Genomic DNA, 19,890 nt, shown 5'->3' on the forward strand with positions numbered 1-19,890 from the left:
CCCCCTGCGTCCATCTCGCCCCCCACCATGGGTCACCGCAGCGGCACCATGCAGCCCTGCGGCCCCCAGCCCTCAACAACACCATGCCAAATCCGAAAGGATCCGAAGGGCCAGCCGTCCCCAAATGTCCTTCCCCAAGCCTTTCCCTCTCCAAGCACACCCATTATGAGTTATTTCGGAAATGCCAGCACCACCCCGGTGAAGGAGGGCTGGCACCCAGCGGGACAGAGGATTACTGGGGCTGGGTGCGGGCGGCTGCTCGGGGTGGTCCCTGCAGCCAGACCCTGCTTGGATGCCAAATTTTAGCAAGGACGGGTGGAGAAGAGAGAAAATAACCTAGAAGTAAAGCGATTTCAAGAAATTCAAGTGGGAGCCCGGCGCCCTGTCGCAGTGCTGGCAACATTAAAATCCCTTGAGGGGCTTTTATGGAATAAAAATGCCAAGGGATGGTGGTGCTGGGGCTGTTTCTGAAGTCAAGAACCCGTCTCAGCAGCCCGAGAGGGGCTTGCTGCTGGGGTATCTGTGTCTGCTCTGAGTTTTGTAAGAGGGCCACAGGGAGGTTTTCACTGTTACGGCCTCTGAGCTCATCGCGGGCTGGAGTCCAGGGCTCAGGAATCGCTGCTGCCTTGCATTACTGCCTCAGGACGATGCTCATCCCTTCCAGACGGGCAACGTGCCCAGGACACCGCAGATGCAGGAACCTGGGTCCCCGGTGCAGCACGTAGCCCAGCCGGTAATTTGGGGTGGGGGAGCCCCTCGGGGGCCGGGGGCAGCACCCAAGGGCGAGGGCAGAGCCTCCTGCGGGACCAGCACCAGCTGCACAGCACCGCAAGCCTTTTCCAGGCACCCAAATTCGCCGTGCCCAAGCTTCCGCCCAATAATCCTTTAACTTATCCTGTAAAAAATCAGGAGGATCGGTCGCCTTCCCTCTTTCCCATGCCGCACGTGTTCCCAGACAGCAGCGGGTTTGGTTTTTCTCGCCCTTCTGCCGTGCCTGGGCAGGGAAAACGCCCGGAAAGCCTGCGCAGAGCTGGCTGGAGGAAGAGGAAGAGGAGTTGCGTTGCTCGCCGATAGCTGGGCTCTGGCCCTCCGGAAGAAGCGCGGGCAGGAGCCGGTGCGGGGCAGAACCCGGCAGCGGGACGCGGAGACGGGACCCGGCCCGGGAGGTGCTGAGGGGGGCTGCGGGGGGCTGCGGGGGGCCCGGAGCTGAGCAGGGGGTCCCAGGGGAGTGGGGAGGGGAGAGGGGAAAGGGGAGGGGGAGAGGGGAAAAGGGAGGAGGGGAAGGGGAAAAGGGGAAGGGGAGAAGAGAAGGGGGTGCAGGGGAAGGGGGTGCAGGGGAAGGGGGGTGCAGGGGAAGGGGGGTGCAGGGGAAGGGGAGAAAAAGGGGTGCAGGGGAATGGGGAGAAGGGAAAGGGGAGCAGAGGAGGGGGTGCAGGGGAAGGGGAGCAGGTGAAAGGGTTCAGGGGAAGGGGTGCAGGAGAAGGGGGTGCAGGGGAAGGGGGTGCAGGGGTGCAGGGGAATGGGGAGAAGGGAAAGGGGAGCAGAGGAGGGGGTGCAGGGGAAGGGGAGAAAAAGGGGTGCAGGGGAAGGGGGGTGCAGGGGAATGGGGAGAAGGGAAAGGGACGCAGAGGAGGGGGTGCAGGGGAAGGGGAGCAGGTGAAGGGGTGCAGGGGAAGGGGTGAAGAGGAAGGGGTGCAGGGGAAGGGGAGATGGGAAAGGGGCGCAGGTGAAGGGGTGCAGGGAAAGTGAGTGCAGAGGAAGGGGAGCAGGGGAAGGGGAGAAGGGAAAGGGGGAGCAGGGGAAGGTGGAGAAGAGGAAGGGGAGAAAGGAAAGAGGGGTGCAGGGGAAGTGGGTGCAGGGGAGGGGGAGAAGAGGAAGGGTTGCAGGGGAAGGGGGTGCAGGGGAAGGGGCGCAGGGGAAGGGGCGCAGGGGAAGAGGGTGCAGGGGAAGGGGCGCAGGGGAAGGGGGATGCAGGGAAAGGGGGCTCCGGGCAGGGGGCTCGGGCAGCGCCCAGACCGTGCTGGCAGCGCGGCGCTTCCCCTTTGGGGCCGGAGGCGGTGCTTCCCCCCCACCCCGGTTCCTCCCCCCCCGGTTCCTCCCCCCCCGGTTCCTCCCCCGGCCGCCCGGTGCCGCCTCCCCCCCCCCCCCCCGCCCTCCCCGCGGGGCCCCGTGGCCGCGGCGCCCGCCCCACGCGTGGGCGGCCCCGGGGCGGTGCCGGCGGAGCGCGGTGGGTGCCCGCTGCCAGCCCCGTCCCTGCCTGTGTGTGTGTCCCTGTGTGTCCCCGTAGTGTCCCCCCGTGTCCCCCCGTAGTGTCCCCCCGTGTCCACCCGTGTCCCCCCGTGGTGTCCCCCCGTGTCCCCCCGTGGTGTCCCCGCGGTGTCCCCGCGGTGTCCCCCCGCAGCGATGTCGCGGCCGCTGTCGGACCAGGAGCGGCGGAAGCAGATCAGCATCCGCGGCATCGTGGGCGCCGAGAACGTGGCCGAGCTGAAGAGGGGCTTCAACCGGCACCTCCACTTCACCCTGGTCAAGGACCGCAACGTCGCCACCCCCCGCGACTACTTCTTCGCCCTGGCGCACACGGTGCGCGACCACCTGGTGGGGCGCTGGATCCGCACCCAGCAGCACTACTACGAGCGGGACCCCAAGGTGGGTGATGGGGGGCGCCCGGCCCCCGGAGGAACCTCGGCAGCCCCCCCGGGAGTGGTGGGCAGCTCCGGGCTTGGAGGGTTGGAGCCCCCTCGGAACCCCTTGGCACCCTTTGGCACCCCTTGGTACCTCTCGGCACCCCTGGGTACCCCTCAGCACTCTGGCACCCCTTGGCACCCTTCAGCACCCCTCGGCACCTCTTGGCACCCCTTAACACTCCTCAGCACCCCTCAGCACCCTTTAGCACTCTGGCACCCCTCAGCACCCCTTGGTACCCTTCAGCACCCCTTGGTACCCCTCAACACTCCTTGGCACCCCTCGGCACCCCCTGGTACCCCTCAGCACCCCCTGACACCCCTCACACCCCTTGGCACCTTTCAGCACCCCTCAGCACCCTTTGACATCCTTCGGCACCTATTGGCACCTCTTGGCACCCCTCGGCACCCCCTGGCACCCCTTAACACTCCTCAGCACCCCATGGCACCCTTTAGCACTCTAGCACCCCTCAGCACCCCTTGGTACCCTTCAGCACCCCTTGGCACCCCTGGCACCCCTCGGCACCCCCTGACACCCCTCGCACCCTTCAGCACCTCTCAGCACCTCTTGGCACCTCTCTCAGCACCCCTTGGCACTCCTTGTCACTCCTCGGCACCCCTCGCCCCCCCTGGCACCTCTTGGCACCCCTTAGCACTCCTCAGCACCCCTTGGCACCCTTTAGCACTCTGGCACCCCTCAGCACCCCTTGGTACCCTTCAGCACCCCTTGGTACCCCTCAGCACTCCTTGGTGCCCCTCAGCACCCCTCGGCACCCCCTGGAAGCCCTCAGCACCCCTCGGCACCCCCTGGCACGCCTCAGCACCCCTCGGCACGCCTCAGCACCCCTCGGCACACTTTGGCACCCCTCGGCCCCCCCGGCCCCGCACAGCTCCCCGCCGTCCCCGAGCAGGCGCCGCCGTCCCTTTGCTTTGCAAAACAAACAGCGCGGCTGGGCCCGCGGCGCGGGGCGCAGCATGGGAACGGCGTGGGAGCCGCCTGCCAAAAGCACAGCGAAGCCTTCTAGGGTGAATTAGCTGCAGAGAGAAAAGAGCCCGAAACAGGCCACGGGCAGACCTCGGCTGGCACGGGCGCCGTGGCGGGGGCCGAGCCCGAGCGATGCGGCGGGTGCGGGAGTTGCTGTGCCGCCGGCGTGCGCCGAGCACGGGGCTCTGCCTGCTGAGGGATTAAGCCCTAATCCCTTCCTGACACCTGCCTGGCCCTGTCGGCTCCGATTTATTCCCGTGCCCCCCTCGCTGGCACCGCACCGGCCGGTGGGAGCTGGCACCCCCTCCCCGCGGGGTGAAAAACCCTGCTCGAGGCGATCGGCCGCCCCCGGCACCGCCGGCACCAGCCCAGCCAGCGCCCGAGGAGGTCCCGGGGAAACCTGCGGAGTCAGCGGCTTCCTCCAGCCCCAATCCTGCCCTAAAACCCGCCGGTGCTGACACCAGGGCTCGGCTTGGGGCGGCTTACACAAGCCTCCGCGTTAGCGGCCACGTGCCCGGCGGGGTCTGCGGCACCACAGCCATCCCCAAACCCCCCTGGGGCTGCAGGGCCCGAGGAGGCCGGGTGCCCCCCCCCCCCCCGGCACCGGTTCTGGTTTTCTGGCTTGCTTTTGCAGCTCGGGGTGACGTTAGGAAACGGCTCCTCTTTAAAGTTTAACTTTGTACCGCAGTGCCCTCGAGGTGACCATGCCGGAGCTGTCGCCGCTCTCGGGCAAACAAAACGGCGCTGTCCTCCTCCCGGCCTGCAAAACAACAGCGGGGCCGGGCCAGCGTGGGGTGGGAGGGCAGGGATTGGGGCTTGGGGGGCACTGGTGGGCTCCTTCTGCCAGCTGCAGGGACGTGCGAGGTGATTCCTGAGGGAAAATGGGAGGACGGGCCCTGCGGGGGAGCCGCAGCCCTAAAATCCCCCTTGCAAGCCACACTGCGAGTCGGGTTTTTTCCTCTTTCGCGTCAGATAACAGCGGGTGGGAGCTGCGGGGGGGGGTTGCCGAGCTGCCTCCAGCCCTGCCAGCAGTGACCGTGGGCTGTTTCCTCTCGCAGAGGATTTACTACCTCTCCCTGGAGTTCTACATGGGGCGCACGCTGCAGAACACCATGATCAACCTGGGGCTGCAGAACGCCTGCGACGAGGCCGTCTACCAGGTGAGCACCGGGCGGCCTGGCCACGCGTCTTGGCTTGGGGTGAAGACCCCGCAGCCCCACAGATGATGCCTCTGCAGGTAAACCCTGCCCGGGAGCAGAAGCCAGGGAATACGCTGGAAAAACCTCGGGCCGCATCCAGCACCAGCAGCAAAGGGGCACGGGCACCTTCGGGGGCTGCTCAGCCCGCGCTGCCAAGTGCCAGCGGGACGGGGAGTCGAGCTCCTGCTATCAGCTGCCTCCCAGGTGGCACACACGAGGCCTGTGCTCGCTGTAACCTGTGGCAGAGGGGATAGAACCTTGTCCTCCCTCAACCGGTGGCACTGGCACGCCGGTGCCACCCGTCGCTGCGTGGCGCTCGGGCTGGCGAAGGTTTTTTTCCACCCTGCCCTGTGCTCGTGCCCCGCCTGACAAACACCATCGTGCACGGCTGGAGCGGTTGCACAACAGCAGGAACAGCTTTCAAACAAATATGTTCAAAGGGAGAGCAGCTTATTTTTAGGGCTTTTTATTTTTTTTAACCTGTTAACCTTGCAGCGAGGGCAACAGCCCGGCCAGGGGCAGGTTTGTAAAGGAAGAGACTGGGATGTTACGTAGCAGTTGTATAGCTGTGCTACAAACCCGAATGCTAAACTTTTGTAAAATAAAATGTTTGGCATCACGTGAATCACGTAAAACGTGAATCACGTAGGTGTTCAGGGCTTTCAGTGCAATTCGGTGCTGAGAAACACCGGCGAGGGGCCGGTGCTGCTGGGCTTTCCTGTAGCCGACAGGTTTGGGAGAAGCCGGCAGACCCGTTCTGTTTGGCGAGGTGGGAAGGGGTGGCTCAGCCCTGGCCGTGCCTGCTTTATTTCCTGCTGAGCGGCCCGAGGAGTTTTGCATAGGCAAAACCTCTTCCTCGATGGTATCGCGGGCTGCAAACTTGGCATTTGCTTGTGCAGGTGCTGCGGCCGCGTCTCTGCACGTCTCTGCTGCAGGAGCGTGAGCCGGGGGGCAGCCCGGGTGCCCGCCCCAGAGCTGGGGGTCCTGGGGGCCTCTCACCCCGGTGCTTGTCCACGCGAGGGGGAGGACGTGGGTGTCCCTTGTAGAGGCTGGTGGAGTGGCCCGAACACCAGGGAGGGTCCCTGCCCTGCACTGGGCAGCACCCAGGGGTGCGGGGTGGGCGCTCGGACAGCCCCCAGCCCGTCGCCTCCCCTTGTCTCTAGCTGGGGCTGGACATAGAAGAGCTGGAGGAGATTGAGGAGGATGCCGGTCTCGGCAACGGTGGCCTCGGCCGGCTTGCAGGTGAGGAACCCCCAAAAAGATCCTGTCCCCTGGGTGTTGGGGCACAGCCGGCATCGGCTGCGGGGTGGCACCCGCGCCCCGGGGGTTCCCTGCTCCAGGCACGAGCCAGGCTGCCGGCCTGTGCTCCCCTGGGGGAAGGAGCCGGTGTTCTCCTTGCTCCCTGCGTTCCCTGTCGTTGGCAGCCTGCTTCCTCGACTCGATGGCGACGCTGGGGCTGGCAGCCTACGGCTACGGCATCCGCTACGAGTACGGCATCTTCAACCAGAAGATCCGGGACGGCTGGCAGGTACGACGGGGGCGCGCGGCCGTCGCCTCCCCCCCGGCACAGCCGAAGCCCCGAGCCCTGCCTGCCCCTCAAACCAGGGCTGCTGGAGCCAGAGCTGGTGCTGTCGTGTTTAAAGCTCTCCTCGGGTGGTCTTCTGGCTCCGGGGAGACCTTACAGTGCCTCAAGGGGATGTGGGACAGCTGGGGAGGGACTCTGTGTCAGGGGCTGTGGTGGTAGGGCAAGGGGTGATGGTTTTTAACTAAAAGAGGGAAGGTTTAGGTTAGATATGAGGAAGAAATTCTTTACTCTCAGGGCGGTGAGGCCCTGGCGCAGGCTGCCCCGAGGAGCTGTGGCTGCCCCATCCCTGGGGGTGCCCCGGGCCAGGCTGGATGGGGCTGGGGGCAGCCTGGGAGGGGTCCCTGCCCATGGCAGGGGGCTGTATGGCCCCTTCCAACCCAAACCATCCTGTATTCCGTGATGCCATTTTCATGAGCAAATAGCACTTCTTAAACCGGTACAAGCACGTAGCCCCCGGCTCACGGCCCCCGTTAGCTGCCTGGTGCGGAGGGCAGCGGAGCCGCCCGGCAGCACACCGCTAATTAGCAGAAAGCTGCAAGTCATCGGCGTGACTTGCTTTCCTTCCGCGTCCGTCTCGCACCGAAATCCCTCCTCCCGGGGCTGTGCGGATGCCGTGAGCCACGGCCCTGCCGGGAGCGGGGAACATTTTGGGAGGAGCAGAGGGGTCGCAGCTCCTGCCCTGGCCCTGAGCTCTGTGTGCCAGGCGAGGCCGAGGCGTCCCCTCCAGGCAGGGAAGGGGCGGTTTGATGGGGACGGGGAGGCCAGGCAGGCCGGAGCCGCTCGCCCAGCGGACGGATGAAGAGCAGGGCGATGTCTCGGGCTGCCGTCCCAGCACGGCTCATCCCCTGCGGCCCTTATGCAACGCCCGTCTCCCGCAGCCCTCCTTTGGCAGTGTCAAAGGTGACGGCTAATCTGGACAGGGACAAACCCGCTTCATTAAACCCGGCAGAGGCTTAGCCTCCGATCGCAAGGCCCTCCGATTACAAGACCCACAGGGATCGGTGCTTTAGGCCGCACGGAGCTGGCTGCGGCCCCTTTGCCACCACCGGGTGCCGGCGGCAGGGCTCGTCGCCGTTTCGGGTGGCCCTGCCAGGGCTCGTCCCTGGCTCTGGTGACCCCATCACTGTCACCGCTCCCTCGGGCAGGTGGAGGAGGCCGACGACTGGCTGCGGCACGGCAACCCCTGGGAGAAGGCCCGGCCCGAGTACATGCTGCCCGTGCACTTCTACGGCCGCGTGGAGCACTCCGGCACCAGCGCCAAGTGGGTCGACACCCAGGTACGGGTCACAGCCTGGTGGCTTGTCCCCTGGTTGGGGGGCTGTCCCCAAAACCATGGGTTGTCCCATGCCCTACAGCACCTCCAGCAGGGCTCGGTGCAGTGCACGGCCTGACCCGACAGCTGAAATCGGGCTTCTCCTGGCCCTCACAAGCACCTCGCCATCTCTGGGGGGCTTCTGGCAAACCACAGCCAGGGGAGCTGGGGTGTCCCCGGGGTGGGACCGTGGACACAGCCCCACAAGGGCTGTAAGGGTGGGTGCAACCCCAAGATCCCTCCCCGGGGCTTGTTTGGGATGGGGGGGCTCTGTCAGGACATGGGGACACCGGCCGTGGTCTGTGCAGCCTTGCCAATGCCCTAGGTGGTGCTGGCGCTGCCCTACGACACCCCGGTGCCCGGGTACATGAACAACACCGTCAACACCATGCGGCTGTGGTCGGCTCGGGCGCCCAACGACTTCAACCTGCGGGACTGTAAGTGGGGGCCAGGGGGGGCCGAGCGGGACGGGGCGCAGCGGGGTCACCCCCACCCTGTCCCTCTGCTCCCCCGCAGTCAACGTCGGGGACTACATCCAGGCGGTGCTGGACAGAAACCTGGCCGAGAACATCTCCCGCGTCCTCTACCCCAACGACAACGTAAGTGGGGAACTGGGGGCGTTTTAAGGATGGCTGGGGAGTGTGTGTTGTGCTGCGGAGGGGCCTTGGGGTGGGCTGCAAACCTCCAGGTGCCCTTGGCCAGGGATCGGTGCGGCGGAGATGAGCCCGTGCCTGGGCACAGCGAGGAGAGGAGCACGTCCTGCTGAAGAAGTATTCCTCAAATCTCAAAATATAAAACTGGGGCAAACTCCAGCGTGGCTGAACACTGCTGGGACCTGGGTGGCGTTTCACTGCCGCCCAGCGCTGGCCCGCGACTGGAGGCGATGCCTCGAGCTGCTCTTGCCACCCTAACCCCATTGCTAGGGGCGTTCTTCCCGCGTGGCTGCTCTGCCGAGCACAGGGACACAACACGATGTGACACGATGTGACACGATGCGATGTGACACGAGCCCTTCCCTGGGTGCGGCGGCAGCTGTGTGCAGCAGCGTGCTCGGGGGCACGGCGCGATCCCGCCGGCCCCAGCACCATCCTGCTCCTCTCTCTGGCAGTTCTTCGAGGGCAAGGAGCTGCGGCTGAAGCAGGAGTACTTCGTCGTGGCCGCCACCCTCCAGGACATCATACGCCGCTTCAAAGCCTCCAAATTCGGGAGCACAGACAGCGTCCGAACCGTGTTTGAAACCTTCCCCGACCAGGTACGGGCTGGGGTTGCTCCGACACGTGCCTCCCAGCTCAATTTGCCACCTCCCTGCTCTGTGCCCGGCTCTGGGCAGGTTTTGTGGGCTCCACAGGGTGCCCGCGTGCCACCCGCGTGTCCCCCAGGTGCCACCGTCTCCCTGCAGGTCGCCATCCAGCTGAACGACACGCACCCCGCCATGGCCATCCCCGAGCTGATGAGGATTTTCGTGGACATCGAGAAGCTGCCCTGGAGCAAGGTTGGGAGCAGCAGCATGGCTTTCCCTGCACTGGGTGGCAAAGCACACCCCCTTCCCCACGTACCGGGACGGTTCCCCCATTAGCACCATTAATTAACCACCACACAGGAGTGGGAAGGATCCGGCAAGCGGCTCCCACACCGCACAGGAGCTCAGGCAGGCGCAGGGGCTGGCAGCGCTGCGCTGCCGGTGGCTTGGGAGCAGCCGGGTGCCAGCACCCACGGGCACCCCCCTTCAGCCCGCCCGCCCAGTGGAACCAGTTCTGTGGCACCTGGAGCACTGGGGTTGGGTCTCACCCGTTGCGTTGAACCCTTCCCCTTCCCATCTTCCCCGTCCCCAGCTCCTCTTGCTGGAGGGGGACGAGCCTGGCACCCATGTGGTGCTGGGGTCCGTGGGTTGTGGAGGAGCCGCGGGTGGGAGGGCCACGGGTGGGTGCTTGCACCCCGCCGGGTGCTCGGGGCTTGCCCACGCCGTGCTGCCGCCCGCAGGCCTGGGACATCACCAAGCGGACGTTCGCCTACACGAACCACACGGTGCTCCCCGAGGCCCTGGAGCGTTGGCCGGTGGACCTGGTGGAGAAGCTGCTCCCGAGACACCTGCAGATCATCTACGAGATCAACCAGAGGCACCTGGACGTGAGTGCGCCCCGGGGCTGGGTGGTACACGGCGCGCCCCGTGCCTGGGTCAGGGCTGGGTGGTTCTGGCACTCATTTTTGGCACAGGAACCCGGTGAGGTGAGGCAAGGCCCCTCCTGCCAGCCTCAGGCTGCCCAGAGGGGCTGGGGGCTCCTCGGGGACATCCCCAGCAGCCGCCTGGCCGTGGGGGTGGGCATCCTGCTGGGGCTGGGGGGCACATGGGCACCCAGAGGTGCTCCAGCCCCAGCCACCCCGTGACTCTATTGCCATCCTGCACTCAGTGGCTGCTTTAAAGGCCTCACCCAGTGCCCCAGGGCCTTTCCTGGTGGCACTTCTTTGTTCCTTAACCACTAAATTCGTCCCGGGGAAGGGTGAGGATGGGAGTATGGCGGAGCTGGTGGCTTGGCCTCCTGTGCTGCAGTTGAGCTGGAACAGCCCTACAGGTGCCCTCCTCTGTGGGGCCAGAGGGGTCTGCATGTCCAGAGACACCCGCTGGTGTCACAGGAGGCAGAAGGGCAGCAGACGAGGTGGTTCACCATCACCCTGGAGTAAAAGCCAGCACCCCGGAGGCATCAAATGCATGGGGACACCGCGTGGCCCCTCGGGTGGGACGTCCCCATGGCACTGCTCACCCCCCTGCCTCCACCCGCAGCACATCGCCTCCCTCTTCCCCGCCGACGTGGACCGGCTGCGGCGGATGTCCCTGATAGAGGAGGGAGGCACCAAGAGGATCAACATGGCTCATCTCTGCATCGTCGGCTCCCACGCCGTCAACGGCGTGGCCAAGATCCACTCCGAGATAGTCAGGACCGAAGTGTAAGGGCAGGGGGGGGAGGCGCTGGGGATCGCCCTCAGCTCACAAAGGCTGTGGTGGGGCTGGGGGGGGGGCGAGCCTGAAGCTGCTCCCCCCTCGCCCTTGCAGCTTCAAGGACTTTGCGGAGCTGGAGCCCGAGAAGTTCCAGAACAAGACCAACGGCATCACCCCGCGGCGCTGGCTCCTGCTCTGCAACCCGGGGCTGGCGGAGCTCATTGCGGAGGTAACTGAGGGGGCTCCCCGTGCCCCACGCCGCACCCAGGGGTGCTGCTGCCAGCCCCAGCCCCGTCCGTCTGGGTGCTCGCCCTCTGTCGGCATCTCGCCCGAGTTCTTCGCCTGTGCTCCTCCTGCAGAAAATCGGGGAGGACTACGTGCGGGACCTGAGCCAGCTGGCGAAGCTGCACGAGTTTGTGGACGACGACCTCTTCATCCGCGAGGTTGCCAAAGTGAAGCAGGTGAGGGGCGCGGGCACGGGGGGCACGGATGCGGGGGGGCCCGGGGCTGACGCCCTCCCTGCCCTCGGCCAGGAGAACAAGGTGAAGTTCGCGCTGTACCTGGAGAAGGAGTACAAGGTGAAGATCAACCCGTCGTCCATGTTCGACGTGCACGTGAAGAGGATCCACGAGTACAAGCGGCAGCTGATGAACTGCCTGCACATCATCACCATGTACAACCGTAAGCCACCGCGCGCCCGGCGGGGACCCACGGCATGCCCGGGGGTGCGCGAGCATCCCTGGCCCCCGGGGCGGCAGCTGGCACAGAGGTGACACCGGTGCTGCCCTCTCCTCCAGGCATCAAGAGGGATCCTGTGAAGCTGTTTGTTCCTAGGACGGTGATCATAGGAGGCAAGGTAATTTGGGTTTGGGGGAAGCCCTTGGAAATGCCCTAAGGGATTTGGGCGCAGACATCGTCCTCAGTGGGTCCCCACCTCCTTGGGCACTTGGGAGCTGGGTGCTCCTTGCCTGCCCCACGCACCGGCCCTCCAGGCTCACCCACGGCTGTTCTCCTAGGCTGCCCCAGGCTACCACATGGCTAAAATGATCATCAAGCTCATTAACGCCGTGGCTCAGGTGGTGAACAACGACCCCGTTGTGGGGAGCAAGCTGAAGGTCATCTTCCTGGAGAACTACAGGGTCTCCCTGGCGGAGAAAGGTAGACCCTGCGGGGTGCCAGGCGGGGAGAGGGCGTCACCCCTACGGCTGCTATCCAGCCCACGGCTCCATCGCCACAAGGAAGCATCTCTAACATCCTTCAGCACGATGCAAGCGCAGGGTTGGTCACCACAAGTGGCTGTGTGTCTCGTTGTTGGCAGTGATCCCTGCGACCGACCTGTCGGAGCAGATCTCCACGGCGGGCACCGAGGCGTCGGGCACCGGGAACATGAAATTCATGCTGAACGGCGCTCTGACCATCGGCACCATGGATGGAGCCAACGTGGAAATGGCCGAGGAGGCCGGCGAGGAAAACCTGTTCATCTTCGGCATGAGGGTGGAGGACGTCGCGGAGCTGGACAAGGAAGGGTGAGGACGGGGGAATGCGGTGGGGAACGCTGCGGGCAGCCCGAGCACCCCCGGCTCATGCCAGCCCTGCCCCGCCAGGTACGATGCCCAGCAGTACTACGACCGGCTCCCCGAGCTGAAGCAAGCTGTTGACCAGATCAAGAGCGGCTTCTTCTCCTCAAACGAGCCCGACCTCTTCAAAGACGTGGTCAACATGCTCTTCCACCACGACCGGTGAGGCTCACAGCCGGGATGCCACCCGTCCCCGGGGCTGGGTCTCCCCACCAAACACCATGTACCCGTGCGGAGCAGCCCCTGCCCCAGCCACCCACCCAGTTCCTGGCCCTGGCGCTGAGCACTTCATGTTCCCCTGGTGCAAAAGGCTCCCTGTGGGTAGCACTTGACGTGTGCTGCCTTGAAGCCTGGGTGCACTGGGGCTAGGCTGCGTTTGGGTGATGGCAGCTGTATCTCGAGGGCTTTCCTAGCGGGCTCTGATCCAAAGGGGACTGCGGAGGCGTAATTCACCCAAAGCAGCTGTTTGACGCCTCGCTGTGGCCCTGGCAGCCGGAGCTGCTCCCGAAGACTCGCTCCCACCCGCACATTCCTCTTCTCCCTAACTCCCCCTTCCTTTGCTGCTGCAGGTTCAAAGTCTTTGCGGATTACGAGGCTTACGTCAAGTGCCAGGAGAAAGTCAGCGAGCTGTACCTGGTGAGTGCCAGCCGGGGAACCAGCCCGGGGCTGGCCCTGCGCAGGGCCCAGCAACCGGAGCCAAATTTCTCGGTGCCACCCTATGCACGGTTCGGTCTGGTCGCTCTCCCTGCATCCCCAGGGGCTCCCGCAGCCCCGCACACCTCATCCCATCCCTGGGAAGGGGTCTGGCACGGGGTGTCCCCCCCCCTGCAGCTGGGTGTTGGGGACAGGCTCTGAGGCCAGGTCCCCGCGGGTGCCACCTCCATCCCCGTGCCTCTTTTGCAGAACTCCAAGGCGTGGACCAAGAAGGTGATCAGGAACATCGCGGCGGCGGGCAAGTTCTCCAGCGACCGCACCATCAAGGAGTACGCCCGGGACATCTGGCACGTGGAGCCGTCCGACCTGAAGATCCCCCCGCCCAACGAGCCGCGGGAGGTGGCCGAGGACAGGATCCCCAACGGGACGGCGGCGCGGGCGTAGCGGGGTGGGGGGCCGAAGGATGCTGCAGCCTGCGCTGTGACGCAGCCGCCCCGCTGCTGCTGCTGCTGCTGCTGGAGGGGGAGTTTTATAGCGAAAAGGCAAACTGTTCTGACCTGTTGCTTGCGGTAGGTACTAAAAATAAAAGTGCCAAGCAGAGCCGGAGGGGTGTTTACTGGAACCTGAGACGAGGGACTGGGCTTGCTTACCGCAAAGCTAACGCCGAAAGCGGGCGCGCGGGGGCTGTGCGTGGCACGGGGTGGGGGGGCACAGCTGGGCCCTCGCGATGCCAAAGCAGGGTTTGGGTTTTGGGGTGCAGCTCTTGCTGCTCGCAAGGCATCAGCTCCAGGGAGGTGAGGAGGCAAAGTGTTTGCAATGCACCCCCTGCACCCTCACCGTCCTGCAGCCACCCGCACCCTGCCCCGTGCAGCGCCCCCGGTCCCCGCTTGCTCTGTCCTGTCCCTGTAGCAGCAATGTCATGGCACTGTCTCCATCCCCAGCAGCAATATCTCCATCCCCCGAGCAACCTGCAGCATCCTCAAGTCAGCGGGAGCATTAGAAAGTTTCTCAGTAGAGTTTATTACGTACAGAAGTACGGTCAGTGCTGTGACGGGTTCCTGGTGCGGGGCGTGGGGGGAGTGCTCACGGGTGCTGTACGCAGCGGCTGGCGTCACTTCATGTTCAAGAAGTCTCTGCAACGAGACGCAATAAACCTCGCACTGTGTCACTGACCCTCCTGGGCTGCTTGAGAGCATCGTTTCTTATCCCTGGGCGTGGGTCTGAGCAAAGCTGCGTCTCCGTGCCGTCCCTGTGCCACCGGGCTGATGATGGGCTCGGGGGGCCGTGAGGAGCAACTGGGGCTTGAAAAATAAATGCCAGCAAACCCCATGGGGACGGGAAGGAGCATGGGGAAGGGACCTGCATGGTTGCTGCAGGGGAAGATGTACCCCGAGAGGAAGAGGCGAGGCTCGTTCTGCGCCCCACGTTTCCACGGAGCAGCACTTACTTGACCAGGGCAGGCAGCTCGGGGTTGGACGAGATGTAGTCATGGCCCAGGCCCAGCTCTTTGGGAAAGGTGATGAACTTCACCTTGCTCTTGTCCTTGTAGGCGCCGCGTGCGGTCTCGAAGAGCTGGGTGGGAGCAGGGTTAGGGGCGTGCAGGGCCCCTCCTCGGGTCGGTGACCACCAGCGGGGTCCCAAACCCTCTCCCTCCCCGGCAGCCCCTGGACCACCTGCAGCCCCCCGGTGCCCACCTTGCGTCCCAGGTGCACGGGCAGCACGGCATCGTCCTCTGCGTGCAGGATGAGGAGCGGGCAGGCCAGCACCTTCACGCTGCGGGCAGCAGGCACAGTGCTGGGGTCAGTCCAGAGCCTCCCCTGCCCCACCGAGCCCACCCCCCCGAAGACCTTCACCCCAAATCCAGCCCTTTAGTGTCCAGGGGAGCTGACTGAGCTCTGCAGGGCGATGCGCAAGCTGCTCAACTCAGGACCAAGCACCTTAATAACCTTAAACACCATTCGGGGGTGCTCTGACTGCAAAAGCGCCCCCAAACCAGGCAGCTTTTGGCAAAGGTGCCCACGAACGCCGAGGCAGGAGGACCCCACACCGCGGCGCACGTGACGCCGCGTGGGTGGGATGCGAGCACGTCTGCGCTCAACAGAGGAACAAAAATAAAAGGCCATCAGATGGTGACAGAGCCCGATATCATTATCGGTCGATTTCTGACCTTACACAAATAAAAGGCACTCCTGAGGCATGAGTAAGCTGAGCAAACACAGCGCACGCTGCAGTGGCGGCGCGGCGTGAGGTGCCCGTCCCAGCACCCTCGCCCCGTCCCGCCGGGCACTCACTTCTCATCGTTGCGGAAGAACATGTTGGCCAGAGCTATGGAGTCCAAGATGAGGTACTCGAAACCCGGGAACTGCCGGTAAATCTGCCCGGGAGAGAGCGGGATGCTTGCTGAGTCGCTACCGGGGCGGGGGGGGGACAGCGGGGACAGCCACCGCGCAGGGCCGCCGGGCTCACCGTGGTGATGGGGACGTGGGCGGCCGCCTCGCGGATGCTGTTGTAGGGCGACTCCAGCACGACGGCGTCAACCTGGACCCCTGAGAGCAGCACGGGGTGGGAGTCAGCCGGGGGGGCATTGCAGGGGGGGTTTGGGGTCAAGGAGGATGGGGACAGCGGCTTGTCCCCGCCCGATGCTCGAGCAGAGCGATGGGGACCCCCGAAATCTGGCGAGCGGCACGCAGCCAACCCAGCCCGTGCTGGAGGTTACCTCGCTCCTCCTGCAGCTTTCTGGCCGCGTTCGTTGCAATCCTGCAAGAAAGGAGGTGAGGGTGGGGGGGGGGGGCACCCGCGGCACACCCCTCGCCCAGCCCCGCACCTACCCGGTCCCCAAGGAGTGTCCCCAGAAGATGACGCTGCTGTTCCCACTCCGCGCTTTGACCCAGTCGTAGAGCGCCAGGACGTCCGTGGTGAAGCCGCTCTCCGTGGGGTACCCGCTGGAGTCCCCGTAACCTGCGGGGGACACGGTCTGGGTGTCACGGCCCGGAGGGGACAGTCCCCAGGGCATCGCTCAGCGAGGGGCAGGGGGTGGCCGTACCTCTGTAGTCGAGAGCCACGATGTGGAAGCCGGCGGCCCCCATCAGCTGGCGGAGGGGTGGCACAGAGTTACGTCCCCACCTCGCGTCCCCGGAGCCAGCGCGAGCCGAACGCCCGGCGGGTCCCGGTCCCCACTTACCTTCATGAACTGGACCCGGTGGCTCGCAGCCCTGATGGTGAAAGCGAGGATAAAGCTCGGTGCGTGCAGGGGGTACCTGGCTTCCCCCGCTCTGCCAGGACACAGCCAGCTTGGGGACACCGTCCCCACCAGGGCCGGGTCAGACGAGGGACAGCTGTGCACCCATGGGAGCTAAAGGGGACCCCAGAGCACCCAGATCCAGTCCCCTGGGAGCTAAAGGGGACCCCGGAGAACCCAAATCCCATCCTTTGAGAGCTAAAGGGGACCCCGGAGAACCCAAATCCCATCCTCTGAGAGCTAAAGGGGACCCCGGAGCTCCCAGGGGACAGGTTCTGGGTTCTCCAGGGTCCCCTTTAGCACCCAGATTCCGTCCCCTGGGAGCTAAAGGGGACCCCAGAGCACCCAGATCCTGTCCCTTGGGAGCAAAGGGGTCCCCAAAGCACCCAGAACCCATCCCCTGGGACAGCATCACTAGGACACGTGCGAGGTCCCATCGGGTTCAACGCTCAAACGCGGGTCCCCGAGCCTGTGCACCCCCCGCGGGAAGGGCAGCTGCCACCCACCCGAGGTGTCACCGCGGCCCTCGGGTACTCGCCTGGTGCCCCCATTGCCGTGCAGGTAGATGATGACGGGGTGAGCGTCGCCCAGCGCCTCCTCGTACCAGCTCTGCTCCTGGCCCCGCGCCTCGGCCCCTCTGCTGCCCGGCACCGTGTGCCTGCGGGGATGGATGGGGGTCGTGGTCCTCCACGGGAGGAGGACGAGGAGGAGGAAGAGGAGGAAGAGGAGGATGCCCAGCCCTGCTCACCAGATGCCGACGGAGACGCCGGGCTCGGTGTCGAGGCGCAGGCTGACCGTGTTGTTCAGCAGCAGCGCCGGCTGCCGCAGGTCCGTGAAGAAGGGGAAGGCCACTGGGGGAGACGGGGGGCGGCATCACGGCGGGGCGGCCGGGCAGCACCCGGGACCCCCCCAACCCATCCACTTTCGTGCATCTCCCACAGCCACGTGGTGCTGTTTAATTCAATAATTCACCCCAAGGCCCGAGGACGTGCCACCACCACCACCACACGAGGACAGCCCTCGGCCACCTCCCGCCACCGGGACGCTTCATCCCACGGATGTTTCGCGTGCCCACGTGTGTCGCAACTTCGGGCAGCAAATAGGGTCAGCGCCAGCGCCTTACTGAGGCTTGCAAAACACGGCGAGCCACGGGGAAAGCTGCATCTGCAGCTGGGGGCTGGCCCCGTGCCATCGGAGCGGCCCCCCCCCCCCCCCCAGGCCCTCCTACCCCGAAGCAGCACCCCAAAAGCTTGCGCTCGCCCAGGTTGAGCTCTCCCCGCCGGGGCACTCACGGAAGTTGAGGAAGATGAATTTGGTGAGGATGGCGGGGAAGAGGCGGATGAGGAAGGGCACGGAGACGTAGACGAGGAGCAGCTCCAGCAGGAGGGTGCGCAGCCGGGGGCACCGGCCCAGCCAGCCCCTGCGAGGCGACACAGCCCCGTGAGCACATCCCCAACCACCCCAAGGGCTTGGGGCACACCACAGCTGCCCTTTGCCCCCCGTGTGGCTGATTTAGGGCTGAGCCCCCCCCCAACTTTTGGCTTCTGGGGATGGGGCCAAGCCCTCGGAGCACCCCTCCGTGATTCGGTGCCGTGAGATGCCGCCGCCACCCGGGGCCTCCGCGGCCTCCCACGGGGCCATGAGTGGGCAGGAAGGGCAGGGCACGTGCCCGGCAAGCAAAACCGGCAACCGGGAGTCACCGATACGCGGCAACGCCCGGAGCCCAGGCAGGCGAGACCCGCTCGTGGAGGCGTCCCGGAGCCACGGGAGCCTGCGCAATGCCCCCGGAGCCGAGGAGGGGAGTTGGGAAAGAGCTCGGGGAGCCCCCAGCGCTGCGGAGAAGCAGAGCAAAGGGCACCTGAGCGATGCCTGGCAATGGGATCAGCGTGGCTGTGCCCACCTCCGGCCGTGTCCTCGTCCTGCTCGGGTGCCACGGGACACGGCCGTGCCCCCGCTGCCAGCCCCGGCTGCGGCAGCTCAGGACGAGCACCCAAGGGAGAGGAAAGGCCAAAACACGCAGCTGGCTGGCATCGCACCCTCCTGGGCCCTGCGATGGGGAAACCAGCCCGGGCACGGCGGGCTTGTAGGGCAGGGGTTGCGACCGGCAGCCAAGCGGAGCTCGGGCCCCGCCGGCACCACCGGAGCACAGCGGGCAGCGCCGCAGGAAAGGGCTGCAAAGGGCAAGGGCAGCTCGGCACCGCCGCGGGCACAGCACCCCCACCGGGAGGGCGCAGGATGGGACCGGGGTCAGGGAAGGGCACCTCGAAACCCCGCTGCCCGCCCCGGTGCCACCCCGAGCGCCCAAAGCCGCTCAGGACACGGCCGGGGAACGGCTCCGGTACCGGGGCCGGTACTCACCGGGAGGGCTGGGGCTGGGGTTGGGACCTTGCCGAGCTCCCGCCCGCCGCCGCCGCCGCCGCCTGGGCACCGCCGCTGTCGCCATCGCCCTGCCCCGGAGCCTCCGCGCCGCCACGCCGCCGCATCCCGCCCGCAGCCTGCCCGCCGCGCCACCGGGGCCACGCCCACCGCCGGGGCCACGCCCACCCATTGACCACGCCCACCCATTGACCACGCCCACCCATTGACCACGCCCGCCGCGATGTGCACGCCCACGCCACGCCCACCATTCATGCTCCTCCCGGTGGCCACGCCCCCTTTGCGTTGCCCCGCCCAACCCGCAGCTCGCCCCCGCGCTCAGGCCACGCCCCCTTCCCGGTTGGCCCCGCCCATAGGACGCGCCCGTCTGTGGCCCCGCCCACCCGGGGGAGGTGGGAAGGGGAGGGGCGGGGCTGCCCGGGGTGGGGGGGGGAGCTCCCGGGGTTAAAGGGGTACGGATAAAAATAAAAATGGAAATGAAAAATAGGAAAATAAAATAAAAACAAAATAAAAATAATAATAAAATAAAATAAAATAAAATAAAATAAAATAAAATAAAATAAAATAAAATAAAATAAAATAAAAATACTAAAATTAAAAGTATATAAAAATACAAATAAAAAATAAAGATAAATAATTAATTAAATAAAACAAAAAATAAAAAATGAAATAAAATACGAATGTGAAATAAAAAAACGCCCGCGGCAGCTGCCTCTCGGTCCCAGCAGGAGGGGCTGAGCCGTGCCTCCCGCCCCCGTTGAGCTGCCGGTGCCACACACAGCCTGGCCCCCTGGCCCCCTGGCCCCCTGGCCCCAATATCCCGCTGACCCCGTGTCCCCTTGGCCCCATATCCTCCTGTCCCCCTGTCCCCGTGTCCCTTTGTCCCTGTGTCCCCCTGGCCCCGTGTCCCCATATCCCCCTTTCCCCATATCCCCAATATCCCCCTGTACCTGTGTCCCCATATCCCCGTCCCCGTATCCCCATATCCCCCTGTCCCCATATCCCTGTGTCTCCCTGTCCCCATGTCCCCCTATCCCCAGTATCCCTGTCCCCATGTCCCCATATCCCCCTGTCCCCATATCCCCAGTATCCCTGTCCCCATGTCCCCCTATCCCCAGTATCCCTGTCCCCATGTCCCCATATCCCCCCGTCCCCGTGTCCCCCTGTCCCCCAGCAGCCCGCCCTGTGCCGGAGCCCTGGGGGTGGCGGCAGCGGCGGGGCGCGGATCCCCGCGGGGGCCGCCCCAGCTGCCGGCGCTGAGCTTCCTAGCGGCTTTCTGCCGACCGTTTGGGGGGCTCCCACCTAAGGAACCCCACAACCCCAGCCCCATATCCCCAGCCCCATATCC

General features: G+C 65.5%; 2 protein-coding genes across 4 annotated transcripts; one reads left to right on the forward strand and one right to left on the reverse strand.

Moving 5' to 3' along the window:
- Window positions 1–92: 92 nt before the first annotated feature.
- On the forward strand, window positions 93–14,100 carry PYGL (glycogen phosphorylase L). 3 transcript variants are annotated; one of them, XM_083838387.1, is made up of 22 exons: window positions 613–733; window positions 910–1,166; window positions 2,311–2,646; window positions 4,725–4,826; window positions 6,029–6,107; window positions 6,290–6,393; window positions 7,596–7,727; window positions 8,088–8,199; window positions 8,279–8,361; window positions 8,871–9,014; window positions 9,162–9,254; window positions 9,743–9,889; window positions 10,542–10,705; window positions 10,812–10,926; window positions 11,057–11,158; window positions 11,231–11,378; window positions 11,495–11,553; window positions 11,714–11,855; window positions 12,016–12,223; window positions 12,302–12,436; window positions 12,844–12,910; window positions 13,178–14,100. In XM_083838387.1, the coding sequence occupies exons 3-22, from the start codon at window positions 2,404–2,406 to the stop codon at window positions 13,370–13,372; spliced, it is 2,574 nt and encodes an 857-aa protein (XP_083694513.1). In that variant the 5' UTR covers window positions 613–733; window positions 910–1,166; window positions 2,311–2,403; the 3' UTR covers window positions 13,373–14,100. The 3 variants fall into 3 exon arrangements, with proteins under 3 accessions (XP_083694511.1, XP_083694512.1, XP_083694513.1); XM_083838385.1 differs by having other exon boundaries at window positions 93–1,166; window positions 2,288–2,646; XM_083838386.1 differs by having other exon boundaries at window positions 93–1,166.
- ABHD12B (abhydrolase domain containing 12B) lies at window positions 13,929–18,709 on the reverse strand. The gene is made up of 13 exons (XM_083838388.1): window positions 18,525–18,709; window positions 17,459–17,586; window positions 16,915–17,017; window positions 16,705–16,824; window positions 16,110–16,140; window positions 15,972–16,017; window positions 15,757–15,886; window positions 15,645–15,685; window positions 15,395–15,474; window positions 15,220–15,302; window positions 14,623–14,701; window positions 14,376–14,500; window positions 13,929–14,061 (listed from the first exon to the last, which is right to left on the reverse strand). Exons 1-13 carry the CDS (start codon window positions 18,647–18,649, stop codon window positions 14,040–14,042), a joined length of 1,113 nt encoding a protein of 370 aa, XP_083694514.1. The 5' UTR covers window positions 18,650–18,709; the 3' UTR covers window positions 13,929–14,039.
- Window positions 18,710–19,890: the final 1,181 nt, after the last annotated feature.

Source organism: Anser anser (genome assembly GCF_964211835.1).
Source record: "Anser anser genome assembly, chromosome: 5".
In the NCBI taxonomy this organism is placed as follows: Eukaryota; Metazoa; Chordata; class Aves; order Anseriformes; family Anatidae; genus Anser; species Anser anser.